At 35.6% G+C, this 18016-nt stretch overlaps 1 protein-coding gene across 1 annotated transcript in view; it reads left to right on the forward strand.

Annotated features, from left to right (window-relative positions):
* The first annotated feature begins 235 nt into the window (after positions 1–235).
* Positions 236–18016, forward strand: part of LOC121370103 (BPTI/Kunitz domain-containing protein-like) — a 48893-nt gene continuing 31112 nt past the window's right edge. Inside the window, exons 1-5 of the mRNA XM_041495205.1 lie at positions 236–307; positions 1910–1929; positions 4304–4361; positions 16801–16863; positions 17544–17617. Of these exons, the coding sequence (XP_041351139.1) occupies positions 17551–17617 (67 nt within the window). The 5' untranslated portion in view covers positions 236–307; positions 1910–1929; positions 4304–4361; positions 16801–16863; positions 17544–17550. The remainder of the gene's footprint in view (positions 308–1909; positions 1930–4303; positions 4362–16800; positions 16864–17543; positions 17618–18016) is intronic.

Here is an 18016-nt window from a genome sequence, read left to right on the forward strand (position 1 = left end):
AAAGTGAAAGAGATAATAATCAAATAAAAATAAATAACCAAGATTTTAATTTTAAAAATTTGGGGGATGGGAATATGTGAGGTGTCATTTTTGTATATGTTCACGAGAGGCGATTCTGATGTAAGTTGTTCACATACGAGAAATGTGTAGCTTTAATATTGCCTGAAGTTACCAACACAGTTTATGTATTGCCTGAGGCACGCCAGTTTCTTTTTAAAATGATGTTACATTCATCGTATAACAGGTATAAAAGAAAGGCAACACTGACGTTAGATACCAGCTGACACACTGAGTTGTACAAAACCAGGTAAGAGTGTCTTCGTTTATTTTCTAACTTTGTATGTTAGGGCATAGGGCAATTCCAGCATAACTGACATGGCATTCAAATAACATTCAAACTTTTGTTTAGGTGAAAATAATGTTAAAACAAGACAACTGATTTAAGAAAAATCTAACTGACATGGCAAATTCGCTCATCTACCTGTATATTTTAATTTCGTTTAATGTATTCCTTTATGTGTGCTCTTTATATAATATGTACGTTAATTAAAACGTTTTATAAATTACAGATAGTCTCCCATAAGTCTTGTAAGGAATGGCTTACATATTTATTGTATTTTATATTACATTTTATCAGTGTGTGCATAAGGTTAGACTTAAATAAAGTATTTCTCTGCCTTGTAGTAACAACATTTAAAATAAGAATTATGTTAATGTAGTTATCATTTTACTATATTTTGGGAGATGATTGCAGGCACACATTGAACTAAAATATACAAGAATAAAAATGTAAATTTATAAACTGTTGTTGTTTTAAAGTTAAACTGCTGTAAAGCTGGATAATATGAAGTTGGAATTATGTGTAACTAAAGTGGCATATTTAAAAGAATCAATTAGCTTTACATCGAAACGTTTTAAGATACTTAAAATATTATTTTATTACATTTATTAGTTTAAGTTTTTAATATTTAATATTGTAGACAAAACATGATGTACTACAGTACTGGACTTCTTTTTGTCATCTGCGTAGCTGTGATTTGCTCAAACAGTCCAGGTTTGTACGTCACGAACGCTGTAGAACATTCAATTAATATTTTAAAGAGAATGGATCTAGAGGTTTTATTTCCAGACATGATTTGATAGAGTGTGGTCATGCTGATTTATATTTCATGGCTCGGCAGAGATATGATAATAATTGTGATTTCATGGTTCAACAAAGACTATGATAATGATTCAGATTTTATGGTTCAACAAAGACTATGATAATGATTCAGATTATATGGTTCAACAAAGACTATGATAATGATTCAGATTTTATGGTTCAACAAAGACCATGATAATGATTAATATGTTATGGTTCAACAAAGACCATGATAATGATTCAGATTTTATGGTTCAACAAAGACTATGATAATGATTTAGATTATATGGTTCAACAAATACCATGATAATGATTAAGATTTTATGGTTCAACAAATACCATTGTTAAATGATATTCAACAGAAGTCACGATAATGATTCAGATTCTATGTTTCAACCAACAGAGGTCATGATTGGAATTTAGATTCCATCTTTCAACCAACAGAGGTCATGATAATGATTCAGATTTTACTTACTGTTTAACCAAATCAATTGTAGCGTTTATCAGTACAGAGCTTAAAATTATTTGTAATGTTGTGTGTTTAAATACTTTCCGAACTGTGGTTGTCATCATCACTAGATCACTGGATAAATGGTGGTAATCTCCGACAGTTTGATCTACATAATACACGTCAGTTGGCCTAATCAAAGTGTTTTATTCACACACGTCAGATTAGTCTTTTACATTGGACTAAAACAAACAGAATATTATTTTAATTGTCAGCTTGAATTATATAATAAATAAATCAAATCTGTTTATTTATTTCAGCTGCCGCAAATGCATGTCCGGTACGTTACACCATCTTTCAGTTTATTAACAATGTACATACTTTACAAAATATTATTCATTTAATTTACATTATTAACTCCTCGATCTCCCTCCCTCAGTCTCACTCACCGCCGCCCCCCCCCCCCTCTCTCTCTCTCTCTCTCTCTCTCTCTCTCTCTCCTCTCTCTCTCTCTCTCTCTCTCTCTCTCTCTCTCTCTCTCGCACACACACACACCAAATATCTGTAGTTTACAATGGTCTGAGGTGTCGTAAGCAAATATTCCTTGTTTTCATGTTTATCTCGGCAATGGGTTGCTTCCATCACTCTAGACAAATTGGCATACTTATCATATGATAACTATAGCTTAAAATGTCGCCAAACAAACATTACTTTTCGTAGTCTTCCATGCGAAGCTGGTAAATAAACATATCGTACGCGCGGGAGATATGCAAATGATCATGTCATTAAAATTATATAATTGTAGCAGTAGCATGTCCTATGTACAAATATTTAAAATAAACGTATTTCTCTTCATTTACAACAAATGGTCATATATTCAAACGTTTTAAAGACGATCTGAACAATAAAGTTGTACAAGAGGAATCTTACTTTTAAAAAATGCTGCATTTTGTTTGCAAGTAGAAACAAACATGAAAGTAATTATTATATTATAACCAGACTATATATAATACAACAGACAAACCAACATATATAACCAAGTGTGTGCTTTTGATCCTCGTCGGTGGGCCCATTTGGCTATTTCTCGTTCAAGCCAGGGCACCACGACTGACATATCTACGGTCGTGGTATGTGCTATCCTATCTGTGGAATGGTGCTACTAACAGAACAAATGTAGGGGGTTTTCTCTCAAAGATAATACGTCAGATTACCAAATGTTTGACATCCAATAGCCGATGATTAATAAATTATTATGCTCTAGTGGTGTAGTTAAATAAAACAAATATTTGTTGTAAATGTATAATTATGCGAACAATGGAAGGTTTCGTTAATGCCATGCGTATTTCTAATTAATCTTTAATCTGTAATCTAAATCAGTATAGTAGAAATTTAAATTACAACTATTTTTTATTGGCATCAATCATATTGTTATTATTTTATTTATTTTTCATTGTACATTCTAAATATTGTCTTGAGCTAACTGATTAAATCCGCAGTATCTGTATTTGACGTGTATTAATGTCACAAACAATTGCAACAACCTCCTAATAGACATATACTAAAATTCAAATAGCCAATTGAGAAATGCCACTGCAGAACATTTTGCAAATGTTGAAGAGCTTTTTAAAGGGACTATACCGAGTCCGTAACCATTGGAACAGACAGTAACCTCATCACATGTAATACATTTGGGTAATGAAACAAATTTAAAAAAAGTGAAATGTAAAGCATTATATCAATAAATATATCATAGATTCTCTTTGAACTAATTTTATTTCAAATGTATTTGGTGGTTGTAAAATATTTTGTACGAAATTATTGTAGGTAAAAATCAATGTTGAATATAGGATTATCAAAACTGCAGGAAAGATACATTAATTCATGTTCTAAGTTAGAAAATGTAATTCTATTTCATGTTAATAATTTTAAGGGACCATTCTAAGATTGTAGACTTTTAAAAGGCTTTTGGCAAATAAAGTATTTTACGTTATTAAAATTGGGGCGAGACGTAGCCCAGCGGTAAAGCGCACGCCTGATGCGCGGTCGGTGTAGGATCGATCCACGTCGGTGGGCCCATTGGGCTATTTCTCATTCCAGCCAGTGCACCACGACTGGTATATCAAGGACCGTGATATGTAGTATCCTGTCTGTGGGATGGTACATATAAAATATCCCTTGCTACTTATGAAAAAATATAGCAGGTTTCCTCTCTATGACTGTGTCAAAATGATTATATGTTTGACATCCATTAGCCGATGATTAATAAATCAACGTGCTCTAGTGGTGTCGTTAAACAAAACAAACTTTTATTAAAATTACAATTTACTTACCTTTCTGGTTTCAATTATGAATATCTCTGTAACCAATGCCTTTCTGGATATCGTAATATTTTGTAGTATCTGAATATCGAAATGCATTCCAAATATATTTATCCATATATTTAAACCAGAAAAAGTATTTATTTTGTTGTCATCAGGTAATATCGCCTTATTGGTAAGCAACCTTATTTTGTTACTTACTTCATACTGGTTTGTAATCAACATACTATTTTCAAAGACAAGGTTATTACGGATGTCCTATAATAGTAGAGTTAATGTTTATATGACAAACTAATAGGATACTGAACAAGCGGAAAATTAGTTATTGTTAAAGAAAATCATCAGCAATGTACCATAATATAATAATCATGAACTCATTAATATATTTTGTTGCAGGCAATGGTGTGCCCAAAAGGCACAACATGTAAACAGTTCTGCGTCTCGTCCAATTCAGGTAGGTTGTTAATCATCATATAAACAACAGTGAAAATGATGTTTCATATTAATTAGCGCTTTCGCTTCTTTAAGAGGATCTTCAGATGTGTTCATTTCACTGTTGTATATATATATATATATATATATATATTGTCACGGGGATTCTATAATTCCCGTAACTGAATAAACACGATTATCCAAATCTCTCCCCTAACTGTATATCTATTAGATCTCTCTGTAACAGGCGGTTAAACCCTAGTATGGCTCGTCTCTAGGTATGATCAGAGATACGATCTTATATAAAGTATATATTATTATAGCACGTTAGTTCTCTAGAAACACAACAAAAACACAATACACTTTGGAATCTGTATTAATCTACGCTGACAAATGTACAGCCGTAGTAGTTAATTAATAACAGCAATAATAACAACCCAGAACTGATCACTTAATTAGTTAATCTCTAGGTGTCTAGTTACACAATATGCGAATCACTTCACCGTGACACAACCCCCACATGTGTGATAATTGAGAAACGCTTCCAGGAGAAGTTAATTAATAAAGGAATTACAACACCATTCCTAACTGTTTAATTTTTAATTAACCCTTACTACTCGTTCAGTAACGTGTGATAATTTAGAAACGCTTCCAGGGGAACTTAATTAATAAAGGAATTACAGCTCTATTCCTAACGGGTTAATTTTTAATTAACCCTAACTACTCATTCAGTAACCTTGTAACACAGAATTAATACTGGTACCTATCACAATAAAGACAATAACCTACAGTTTACCCAGGTCTTCTAGGATGACTGGCTAAGCTTTATATTACCAAATACTCGTATAATGTTAGAACAAAAAGTCTACGATTTACTTCGTCAGATGACCGAAGACACTGTCTAAAGAATATTGATATAATACAGTATCAAAATATTTAAAGTCACATCAATCACATCAAGGTTATACACAGAGCAGAAATGATATTTACCAAAGTCCAAACGGACTAACGTTCCCGGGAAGCTTCCTTTTCGTTCTCCTCGATATCTCTAAAAACTAGCTATTTATTATACATCAGAATATTGCCTGGGGGTACAAGGCGGTACCTCCCCCTATCATCTGATATTCCACCTCTCCCAGAGTCGGTATAATTTCTCTGATCGTCAGATTTACTGACGCCTTGGTCGCCAAATCACGGTCGTCGAACCCGCACTCGCAGAGGTATTACGTAACTACTCGCCACATGGCCTCCACAGCTGGACTAAGTGCATATTGGAATGCCCGATCGTGCGAAGTATTACGTAACATGTTGCCCACCTGAGCTACGTGCAATGAAACTGCACACGGCCTTCTAAAACAATTAAAATCGCCACAGGCGAAAACAAATTTAAGAGCATGTACCGTCACATATATATATATATCATATCATATCATATATACATACATGTATATATATATATATATATATATATATATATATATATATATATATATATATATATATACTCAGGAAAAAAAGTTCATGTGCATCATTACAATATCAGTGAGACTTATCTTTTAAAATTAAAAAATATTGTGTTTTACATAGATGTACTAATGATCTGTTAACAGTACAGTGATCCTCTTCTGTCTTCTGAACTTAAAGTATGTTCTACACAATGCTTGGTGCCCCGTCGGTGACGATGTAACCGAACCACGCACTAATGTACGGCCATGGTCGTACTTTGTAATCAATTTGCTGTAACCTCACCGTGGTGCAGGGGTGTAACATTCTCTTTGAGAATGGCCAATACAGCACAAAATTGAAGTTTTGAGTAAAATTCAGTATCCGTAAAATTCTGTGATATTTGTGTTTTTGCACAGTTCTTTACACTGTTTTTGTTTAAACCTTGAATTTTTATATTGATGTTGATCATCACTTTATTTATTTGCATTACCATAGTTTGACACCCAATAGCCGATGTATTTTTCGTGCTGGGGTGTCGTTAAACATTCATTCATTCATTCATTCATTCATTGTAATCAATTAATCGGTTGCGTATAGTTCTTCCACTGATTGGCCTTAACTCAGAGATGTATTGGGATGTTAAACTTGTCATTTCCAAATGATTCAATTCTTTATTCACTCAGACCATATACATGGTACATGAGGTAATATAATAATATAATATTTACAAAGTGAGCAAGTTACAAAAATATACAGATAACATTTGGAGAACAAAGTATAATAAATAAATAATATAGTAAATACATGTACTCATCTTCATTTCTAGATCACATTCTTGTTAAACCTTGTTTAATGTAATCACATAGTTTTATTAAAACATGTTTACTCTGCTAATTAAAAAGTATATTAATTTTTTTAACATTTGGCTGTATATAATAATAATTAGATAAATATAGTACTCTAATATCATTTAGTGCTTTACATTCAAATAAGAAGTGAAATTCGTCACCAATACAACCACTATTACATATATTACATAATCTTTCTTCCTTTGGTAAATGAGTCGCATCTTCCTATTTCAATGGGTAGTCTGTGGTTAGCAAGTCTAAATCTGGTAAATACAATTCTTCGTTTCAAAGGGAGTATGTCTAGGTATGGTTCATATGAATGTTCATTTTTAAATAATCTATAAATGATACCTTTTGGTGAGTTTTCTAGAGAACTGTTCCATTCCTGTATATACATATCGCGATAAATTCTTTAAATTTTTTGTGCTAAACATTTTCTATTGACATTAACATAAAATTGGTTTAACCAAATATAGATTAGACCAGCTAGATCTAAAATATTGTTCACTTTACACAACCATCTAGATTTAAAAGTATCATTTTCATACAGACTGAACAGAAATTTGTATATAATGGCAGACATTTTCTGCTCTTTGAAGTCGATATTCCGTTTCCATTAGCTAATAATTCTACTATATATTGTGTATTTTACGGGAAATCTCACGAGCTCACCATATATCATAAAGCTTGGGGTACTGTTTTTAACACTAAGAATGCGTTTACGAAATGATAAATGAACTCTTTCTATATCGTCTAATTTTTCAAAACCCCATACATCACAACAATACAGTAAAATCCATATGTGAACCCTCTTGATATTGACAATTTGTTAATGTGACGTTAGGTGTTGACTCCCTAAACATAAAAGATCCCTAATATCCCTAAGCTGTCGAGAATAATTATATTCTATATGCAATTATTTGGTGCACAGGAACTTTTTTCGCGAGTATATATAGATAATATCTTACATTTTCAGTGCAACCAAAGTACCGGTATGTGATATTTTTCAGATCACATACTTTAAGAATTTGATAACTTTGCAAATTATTGACATTTAAGCGAACGTACTAGGGTAACACTCCAAAATAGACCTACGCATTCATATTCATCAACCGACCTCGGTGGCGTCGTGGTTAGGCCATCGGTCAACGGGCTGGTAGGTACTGGGTTCGGATCCCAGTCGAGACATGGGATTTTTAATCCAGATACCGACTCCAAACCCTGAGTGAGTGCTCCGCAAGGCTCAATGGGTAGGTGTAAACCACTTGCACCGACCAGTGATCCATAACTGGTTCAACAAAGGCCATGGTTTGTGCTATTCTGCCTGTGGGAAGCGCAAATAAAAGATCCCTTGCTGTTAATCGGAAAGAGTAGCCCATGAAGTGGCGACAGCGGGTTTCCCCTCAAAATCTGTGTGATCCCTAACCCTATGTCTGACGCCATATAACCGTAAATAAAATTTGTTGAGTGCGTCATTAAATAAAACATTTCTTTCTTTCTTTCTTTCTTTCATATTCATTAAACAAAAACATTTCAATAGCAACTTTACATTGAAAGCTGTCCAGCGTTCAGAAAACAAAGACCGTTTAGCACTAGTTTATTATCATGTAAGGATATCCAAAATGACGTCTTTCACGTTTGACGTCATTTCCATTCAAAAAGAAACCGCGCCACATATTCTTATGTCATTTGAATATCGCATAACGGTTGACTGGAATTAAAGTTGCGAATACTCTTTACAAAAACACGTTGTATTAAACTTGCGATTATATGATAAAGGGATTATTACCCTCGTGTGTTTCGGTATCGTCAATATCATATATTAGGAATAAAAATACTACTCAAAAGAATTTAAGGGTCAAAAATTTATAACCAAATAAGTTTCAGAGTGTATTAGATTGATGATGTAAACTACACCAAAAATTTAATTTATTGTTCCATATTTACAAAAAACCACAAATAAACGTCACTGTATACAAGAAAGTCACATGACATGCTGTCAAAGTTGAAGGTTGTCAAACATGGATTTTACACATTAGAACATTCGTTTAATAGTGTGTGAATCCACCCCTGGCGCGAATACACTCGACACATCGTTGCCTCATGCTGTTGATCAGACGTCTGAAGAACTCTTGGGGAATGGCCTGCCACTCTGCCAAATGAAGGCGACCCAGATCATGAAGGTTGGCCGGAGGGGCATGGTTATCCCGAACTCTCCTGCCTAATTCGTCCCAGGCGTACTCTATTGGGGCCAAGTCAGGCGAATATGCTGGCCAATCCATCCTGGCCATACCTTGTTGTCTGAGAAAGTCCGTTACCACCCTGGCGCGGTGTGGGGTCTGGCATTGTCATCCTGCAGAACTGCCCCGCCGCCAATCTGCTGAAGGCCTGGGAGAACCAACGGCCGGATAATCTCATTCAGATAGCGGATTCCATTCAGATTGCCATCCACCACATAGAGGGGGGTCCTGTGGTGGATATAGATGCCGCCCCACACTATGACGCTGCCACCACCGAACCGGTGACGTTGTCTAATGTTAACGTCAGCGAAGCGCTCCCCAGGACGTCTGTAGACACGAATCCGACCGTCGTTGAACTGGAGAATAAATCTGGACTCATCAGTGAACATCACTCGACCCCACTGAACACGTTGCCACCGCAGATGAAGCCTGCAACAGTGACGTCTGGCCGTTCTGTGACGTGGTAGGAGTGGTGGTCGAACAGCCTGGCGACGGCAGCGTAGATTATTGGCTCTCAAACGATTGCGTATGGTTTGATCAGACACTCGAGTTCCAGTCGCAGTCCGCAGATTGTCACGTAATCGGCGTGTAGTGGTTGTGCGTTGACGTAGAGCCATATTGGTGATGTAGCGGTCCTCTCTATTTGTAGTGCTTCGGGGTCTTCCCGAACGTGGACGATTTCAAACAGAATTCGTTGCTTGGTACCGTTGCCACAGTCGGCCAACGACACTCTGACTGACACCAAGTCTCAGAGCAACATTTCTTTGCGTATTGCCATCCTGAAGCCAAGCAATAGCCCTTCCTCGATCTTCGATAGTCAGTTGAAGTCGTACCATTGTCGAATTTGGAGTGTGCACCGTACACGAACGCAAGCTCCAATTATACGGAAATTCAGCATTGGGAACATGGAATACACGTGCAAAGCGTGCAAATGAAGCGCTTTGTGAAAAAGCAAGTTATGGGCACTTAGCAGACCTTTCGCTTTCGCCCTAATTTACGTGCAAATGTAAGCATGTTTTCGCCATTAGAACTGGTCGACAGTGTCAATGACAGTGGATTTTAATTCATTTATGGGTTGCTTAGACCCACTTTCGTCAAAATGGAACAATACCATGCGTGACATTATGGTCTAGCTAATATAATTGACATTCAGAAAATAATGTCGAAAATATCGTCTGACCCTTAAATGCTTTTGAGTAGTATATATATATATATATATATATATAGAGGTTATTTCCAAAGTTTGTTTCGGTACCGTTAATGTCATACATAAGGAATAACAATTGTATTATGCGAGGCTCTGCCTACATACGTTTATACTTGTACGTTAAGGGGTACCCGCGTGGTCTGTAAGCCCCACGTATATTGTGGATTAATTTGAGCATTCGTTTTAAAGAATGTCACTATAGCGGAATGGTTATTGTGGTTTGGGGGATCATAGATTTGAGTCCTAGCAACGCATGAAAGACTGTTTATGAGGCAAATGAGTGTTTTATTCCCTGTACCGGTGCTTTAATAACTATCTTTGTCATAGGCGTACGTGCTCTAAATTTTTCTTTAGAGGGGCAGGTTGGATTTTGTACGAATTAAACGAAAATGCACGAATCTGAATAACAACATTTATTACTGATAAACAGCTATACAGGGTTGCAAACAAATCACTACACATTTTTACATGGATTACTGATATAATGATGGAAATATATGGTAAAAGGTCTCAGGTTAGCACATTTTGCTCGAAAATCTGTATAGATTTTGCCCAAATTTGAAAATTTGTTCCAGCACAACAGGGGGAGGTGGGAGGAGGGGTTCTCGCATGCTTATGATGTTTATACTATTTATACCCGACAAATACACAATATATAGATATTCATCAATCTATACCTTTCCTCTTGCTTACCTACCTACATACATACTCACACACATACATGCCACAGGTTCGAGTCCCAACAACGGCATGTGTGAGGCCAGAAAGGTTTTAATTATGCCCTGCGCCAGTACGTTAATATCTATGTATGTTATAGTGAAACCCGACATACATACAATATATAGATATGCACACATCAATACATAAGTTTCAGGTCTTCGGAGGTATGTTTGGTCACCTTGTAATACGTGTTTTATATTTATTACAGTGTGTAGAGATCCACTGAAAATTGGTCCTTGTAGAGCTGCAGTTCCACGCTTCTATTACAACAGCTTAACCAATACATGCGACTCATTCTCCTGGGGAGGATGTCAACCGAACGGCAACAACTTCGAAACTTTTGCCGAATGTTTCTTGACATGCTTAGACCAACGCAAGGGTTAAAGTGTTAAAAGTTTATTGATCAAAAGCTAACAGAATATTATAAGGTTAATAGTTTACACCTACGTATTCAGTATATATATACATATATATATATATATATATATATATATACATATACATATACATACATCCATCTATCCATCCATCCTTTCATTTAAATTTAGTCTCGATACTGTACACCCTGATGTCCATAGGTCAAGATTAAAAATCGATAATAAACAACAACCCCCTAACCCCCGAAAACCCCCCACAAAAAAAACAAAAAAACAACAACAACAACAAAAAACAACAAAACAAACAATTACTGTTTGAATCATTAAATTTTTATGCTATACGTGTATACGACTTGGAAATTCTAATTTGTTGTTAATATCTGTCCGATTCTCTTTTTTTTTACTTTTAGCTTACCCCGTTTTTCACTCTAATGTGTTTTGGTTATTATTAAAACAATACCAGCACTGTTTTGGTTGTTGTTATTATTGTTGGTGATAATGCGTTCTACATGATTAGACTGAAGCGCTGATCTATATAATTGTACTGTAAGAATGGTCATGGCTACAATATCTCGCAGTCTCGGTTCCAATAGATAGCAACTACGTAAATGGTCCCGACAGCCTACTGTTTTTCAGACTGATAGCACACCAAATATAACCATAAATGAAAAACATTTCCCTCACCAAACGTTGAAGTAAAACTAGTAATTAAAATGTACTTGTAAAAAGGTAAAATTAAAAACCAATGTGGCGGCATATCAAGCTTGGAGTCCAGACTACTCTGTCGCAAAACATAGGATGAGAAAAATATCTATAAGTCTGTGTAGGTCGAGTTTGATTAATTTTGAGTAGAACAAATCAGCTAATCTCTGGATATGTCATGACGCTGACCTCCTAGACTTTGATTTGAGCAGGACAAATCAGCTAATCTCTGGATATGTCATGACGCCAACCTCCTAGACTTTGATTTGAGCAAGACAAATCAGCTAATCTCTGGATATGTCATGACGCCAACCTCCTAGACTTTGATTTGAGCAGGACAAATCAGCTAATCTCTGGATATGTCATGACGCTGACCTCCTAGACTTTGATTTGAGAAGGACAAATCAGCTAAAATCTTTGGATATGTCATGACGTTGACCTCCTAGACTTTGTTTTGAGCAGGGCAAATCAGCTAATCTCTGGATATGTCATGACGCTGACCTCCTAGACTTTGATTTGAGTAGAATAAATCAGCTAATCTCTGGATATGTCATGACGCTGACCTCCTAGGCTTTGATTTGAGCAGGACAAATCAGCTAATCTCTGGATATGTCATGACGCTTACCTCCTAGACTTTGATTTGAGCAGGACAAATCAGCTAATCTTTGGATATCTTATGACGCTGACCTCCTAGGCTTTGATTTGAGCAGGACAAATCAGCTAATCTCTGGATATGTCATGACGCTGACCTCCTAGACTTTGATTTGAGAAGGACAAATCAGCTAATCTCTGGATATGTCATGACGCCAACCTCCTAGACTTTGATTTGAGCAAGACAAATCAGCTAATCTCTGGATATGTCATGACGCCAACCTCCTAGACTTTGATTTGAGCAGGACAAATCAGCTAATCTCTGGATATGTCATGACGCTGACCTCCTAGACTTTGATTTGAGAAGGACAAATCAGCTAAAATCTTTGGATATGTCATGACGTTGACCTCCTAGACTTTGATTTAAGCAGGGCAAATCAGCTAATCTCTGGATATGTCATGACGCTTACCTGCTAGGCTTTGATTTGAGCAGGACAAATCAGCTAATCTCTGGATATGTCATGACGCTGACCTCCTAGACTTTGATTTGAGTAGAATAAATCAGCTAATCTCTGGATATGTCATGACGCTGACCTCCTAGGCTTTGATTTGAGCAGAACAAATCAGCTAATCTCTGGATATGTCATGACGCCTACCTCCTAGACATTGATTTGAGCAAGACAAATCAGCTAATCTCTGGATATGTCATGACGTTGACCTCCTAGACTTTGATTTGATTAGGACAAATCAGTTAATCTCTGGATATGTCATGACGCTGACCTCCTAGGCTTTGATTTGAGCAGGACAAATCAGCTTATCTCTGGATATGTCATGACGCTGACCTCCTAGACTCTGTTTGTGGGTTAATGACTTTTGCAGCTGCATGGGCATAGGGGATGGGGAGTAGTCTGATTTTTGCCCAAGTTTAACGAAAATGCCCAAATCTGGATAACATTTATTTATAAAATTTGCATTATTACTAAACAGCTATAAATGGTTTCAAACGAATTACCATTAATTTTTACTTGTATTACAACTAATATTGTGAATAGAAGGTGGAAATATATATTGAAAAGTTTTATCGAGTTAAAATATATCCATCACAAGTGTATGCATAAGAAAAAAAAACATGCAGTTGAAAGGCGGTATCATTGACAAATAATGAAATCATGTTAATCTACTTTGGTTCCTGCGCGTATTTTACAAACATTCTCTAGAATACCAAGGTTAACTGCACAAAGAACAAATCCTGGGAGATTGTTAGCATTTGCCAATATGCAATGCACCTGTAAAGCAGGGCATCATCTGTATTACTACCAATAATAGTACTATATAAGTACATAATAAATATTAAGTTAAATTATTAGAAAACAATATATACAAACATGTCTTGTATTTACACCCATGTACATGTATGTTGTATGCTTTCGAACTGACTACTGCATCTAATTATACCCACGTATTCAGTATACAGTACCTGTACGAATATGGTCGACTAACAATCGTTCTATTTTTGTGGAACGTAGTTGGTCTGACTGGTAGCGTTTCGGCCTAACAATTGCGGGCGATTGGGTGCCACAGGTTTGGGGCTCGGTAACGGCATGAGGAAATTTGTGAAGGCAATAAAGGATTTTAATATCCCCTGTGCCAGTGCGTCATTGAATATATGTATGTTTAAGTCAAAACCCAACATACATACAATAGAGATATTCAAAATATAAAAATACATACATACATACATACATATCACACACAAATATTATATATAAAAAAAAACCTACCGGTACCACCAACAGTTTAACAACATGTTTTGGCCATTTTACCTTTTTCAAATTAAACTGTATATTAAAGGGACATTCCTGAGTTTGCTGCAATTGTTAAGATGCTATCGACTAACAGAGACTTTTGAACGATTGTAATTACATATCAAAGATATTTCTTCTGCATAAAATATTAGTGGCTGTATATTAAACGTGTTTCTGGTCGTTCTAATATTTGTACTAGGTTAAATTCATTTTATTTCCTTTTTTTTTTTTTTCGTACGTACGAAATTATTTGAAGCCCAAACTGGATTTTGTCTTCTTACAAATATTAAGACGACCAGAAACACATTGAATATACAGACACTGATATTCTAAACAAGAAAATATATTTAAAATATAAGCTTAATCATAGAAATATTTTATTAATCGGAAACATCTTAGAATGCAGCAAACTCAGGAATGTCCCTTTCAGGGGCGGAATTTAGCTCAGTCGGTCGAGTGTTCGCTTCAGGTGCTTGCGTCACTGGATGGAACCACCTTGGTTTTCTCAAAATATTAACTTAAAAAAAAAATAAAAAAATCTACAAAACGATTTGGGTATGACGCCATACCCGTTTTACGCTCTGGCAGAAACCCTGAATAATGTGGTCCTGTTTCAGTCTATTACAGGAACGTCGGAGCAGGGAGAGGGAGGGGGCTTTAGCCCCTCCAACAATTCTGAATAATAAAAAATATATTATTGGCATTTACCAGTATTTCATTATTTGTCATGATTAATATTTTTACTTGTAGAATGCTTTGTGATGATGAAATATGTACTGGTAGAATGCAGGAACTTGTATTTCAAGTCATTTCGTTTTCAAATAATTTGGGAAAGCAGGTCCCCATACCTCCTGAAAACTGTTCGCTCACCCCTTCCCCGCCGCCAATATTCACCTGCTTTTGCCTAACATGCATTTGCATTTATACCAGATATTGACATTTACAGAATTTTTTTGTTTTGTTTAACGACACCACTGGAGCGCATTGATTAATTAATCATCGCCTATTGGATGTCAAACATTTGGTAATTCTGACACGTAGTTATCAGAGGAAAACCACTACATTTTTCCTAATGCAGCAAGGGATCTTTTATATGCACCATCCCACAGACAGGATAGCACATGCCACGGCCTTTGATATACCAGTCGTGGTGCACTGGCTGGAACGAGAAATAGCCCAATGGGCCCACCGACAGGGATCGATCCCAAACCGACCGCGCATCAAGCGAGCGCTTTACCACTGGGCTACGTCCCGCCCCAACATTTACATATGCACACTATGCCAAGTTTGTAATGTTGTCATAGCCATTACCATTCCACCCTAGTGTCTTTCATTCTCCCATGGGCTTCCAGGCCAGGTATCCCCTTTTCACAGTAAGCCTACAGAACAAGAATACCTGTTAAAAACAACAACAATTTAAAGGGACATTCCTCAGTTTGGTGCAATGTTTAACATGTTATTGACTAACAGAGACTTTTTAACGATTGTAATTACATATCAAATATATTTTTCTGCATAAAATATTAGTGGCTGTATATTAAACGTGTTTTTGGTCGTTCTAATATTTGTACTAGGTAAAATGTCTTCTTTTTTTTCGTACGTACGAAATTATTTGAAGACAAAATCCAGTTTGGGCTTCTTACAAATATTAAGACAACCAGAAACACACTGAATGTACAGACATCGATATCTAAACAAGAAAATAATTATATTTAATACGTAAGTTTAACCGTAGAAATATTTTATTAGTCGGAAACATCTTACAGTGCAGAAAACTCAGGAATGTCCCTTTACAACCCCAAACACAAAGACAAACAACGAAATCTCTCCTCTCGGGTTTATAGGGTTTATTTCACAGGGAAACAGTTGATGAATATTCGCCCGACCCAGTTTAATGGACGCATGCACATTATTCGGTTTGTTTCTTTATTTTCATTATGTCAGTTGTTAAACTATTTCTCCCATTCTGTTCTGTCCCGGGTCAGATCCCTGGCCATGCCAGAGACCGGACCCTAGATGGACATGCCGAAACCTACGTGGTAGATGGGCACGTAAATATAGTTCTCACTCACTCTCTAGTTTTCCATATTTGTTGGTTTCTGGATTGGTAGCGAGTAGATGGGCACGGATGACGTCAGTTATGAGAATACCCCCACTTATTGTCCTCCCTTTTCAGTTAGGTCTGAGCAGCAGCTTACTCTAATTTATGAGTTTGCCCCACTTACCTTAAAGGTACAGTTAATCTTCGGCTACAGGATATCAAACATTTGGTAATTCTGACTTACCGTCTTAGAGAGGAAACCCGCTACATTTTTGCATTAGCAGCAAGGGATCTTTTATATGCACTTTTCCACAAACAGGACATCACATACCTCGGCCTTTGATGTATCAGTCGTGGTGTACTGGTCGGGATCATACGAGAAATGTGTATCTTTAATATTGCCTGAAGTTACCAACACAGTTTATGTATTGCCTGAGGCACGCCAGATTCTTTTTAAAATGATGTTACATTCATCATATAACAGGTATAAAAGAAAGGCAACACTAACGTTAGATACCAGCTGACACACTGAGTTGCACAAAACCAGGTAAGAGTGTCTTCGTTTATTTTCTAACTGTATATGTTAGGTCTATAATATAGGGCAATTCCAGCATAACTGACATGGCATTCAAAAAACATTCAAACGTTTGTTTAGGTGAAAATAATGTTAAAACAAGACAACTGATTTAAGAAAAATCTAACTGACATAGCAAATTCGCTCATCTACCTGTATATTTTAATTTCTTTTAATGTATTCCTTTATGTGTGCTCTTTATATAATATGTACGTTAATTAAAACGTTTTTTTAAATTACAGATAGTCTCCCATAAGTCTTGCAAGGAATGCCTTACATATTTATTGTATTTTATATTACATTTTATGACTGTGTGCATAAGGTTAGACTTAAATAAAGTATTTCTCTGCCGTTCAGTAACAACACTTAAAATAAGAATTATGTTAATGTAATTATCATTTTACTATACTTTGGGAGATGATTGCAGGCACACATTGAACAAAAATATACAAGAATAAAAATGTAAATGTATAAACTTTTGTTGTTTTAAAGTTAAACTGCTGTAAAGCTGGATAATATGAAGTTGGAATTATGTGTAACTAAAGTGGCATATTTAAAAGAATCAATTAGCTTTACATCGAAACGTTTTAAGATATTTAAAATATTATTTTATCACATTTATTAGTTTAAGTTTTTAATATTTAATATTGTAGACAAAACATGATGTACTACAGTACTGGACTTCTTTTTGTCATCTGCGTAGCTGTGATTTGCTCAAACAGTCCAGGTTTGTACATCACGATAGAGTGTGGTCATGCTGATTTATATTTCATGGCTCAACAGAGATATGATAATAATTGTGATTTCATGGTTCAACAAAGATCATGGTAATGATTCAGATTATATGGTTCAACAAAGACCATGATAATAATTCAGATTATATGGTTCAACAAAGACCATGATAATGATTCAGATTATATGGTAATGATTCAGATTATATGGTTCAACAAAGATCATGATAATGATTCAGATTTTATGATAATGATTCAGACTATATGGTTCAACAAAGACCATGATAATGATTCAGATTATATGGTAATGATTCAGATTATATGGTTCAACAAAGACCATGAAAATGATTAAGATTATATGGTTCAACAAAGACCATGATAATGATTCAGATTAT

The sequence above is a fragment of the Gigantopelta aegis genome, chromosome 4 (assembly GCF_016097555.1).
Source record: "Gigantopelta aegis isolate Gae_Host chromosome 4, Gae_host_genome, whole genome shotgun sequence".
Taxonomy (NCBI): Eukaryota; Metazoa; Mollusca; class Gastropoda; order Neomphalida; family Peltospiridae; genus Gigantopelta; species Gigantopelta aegis.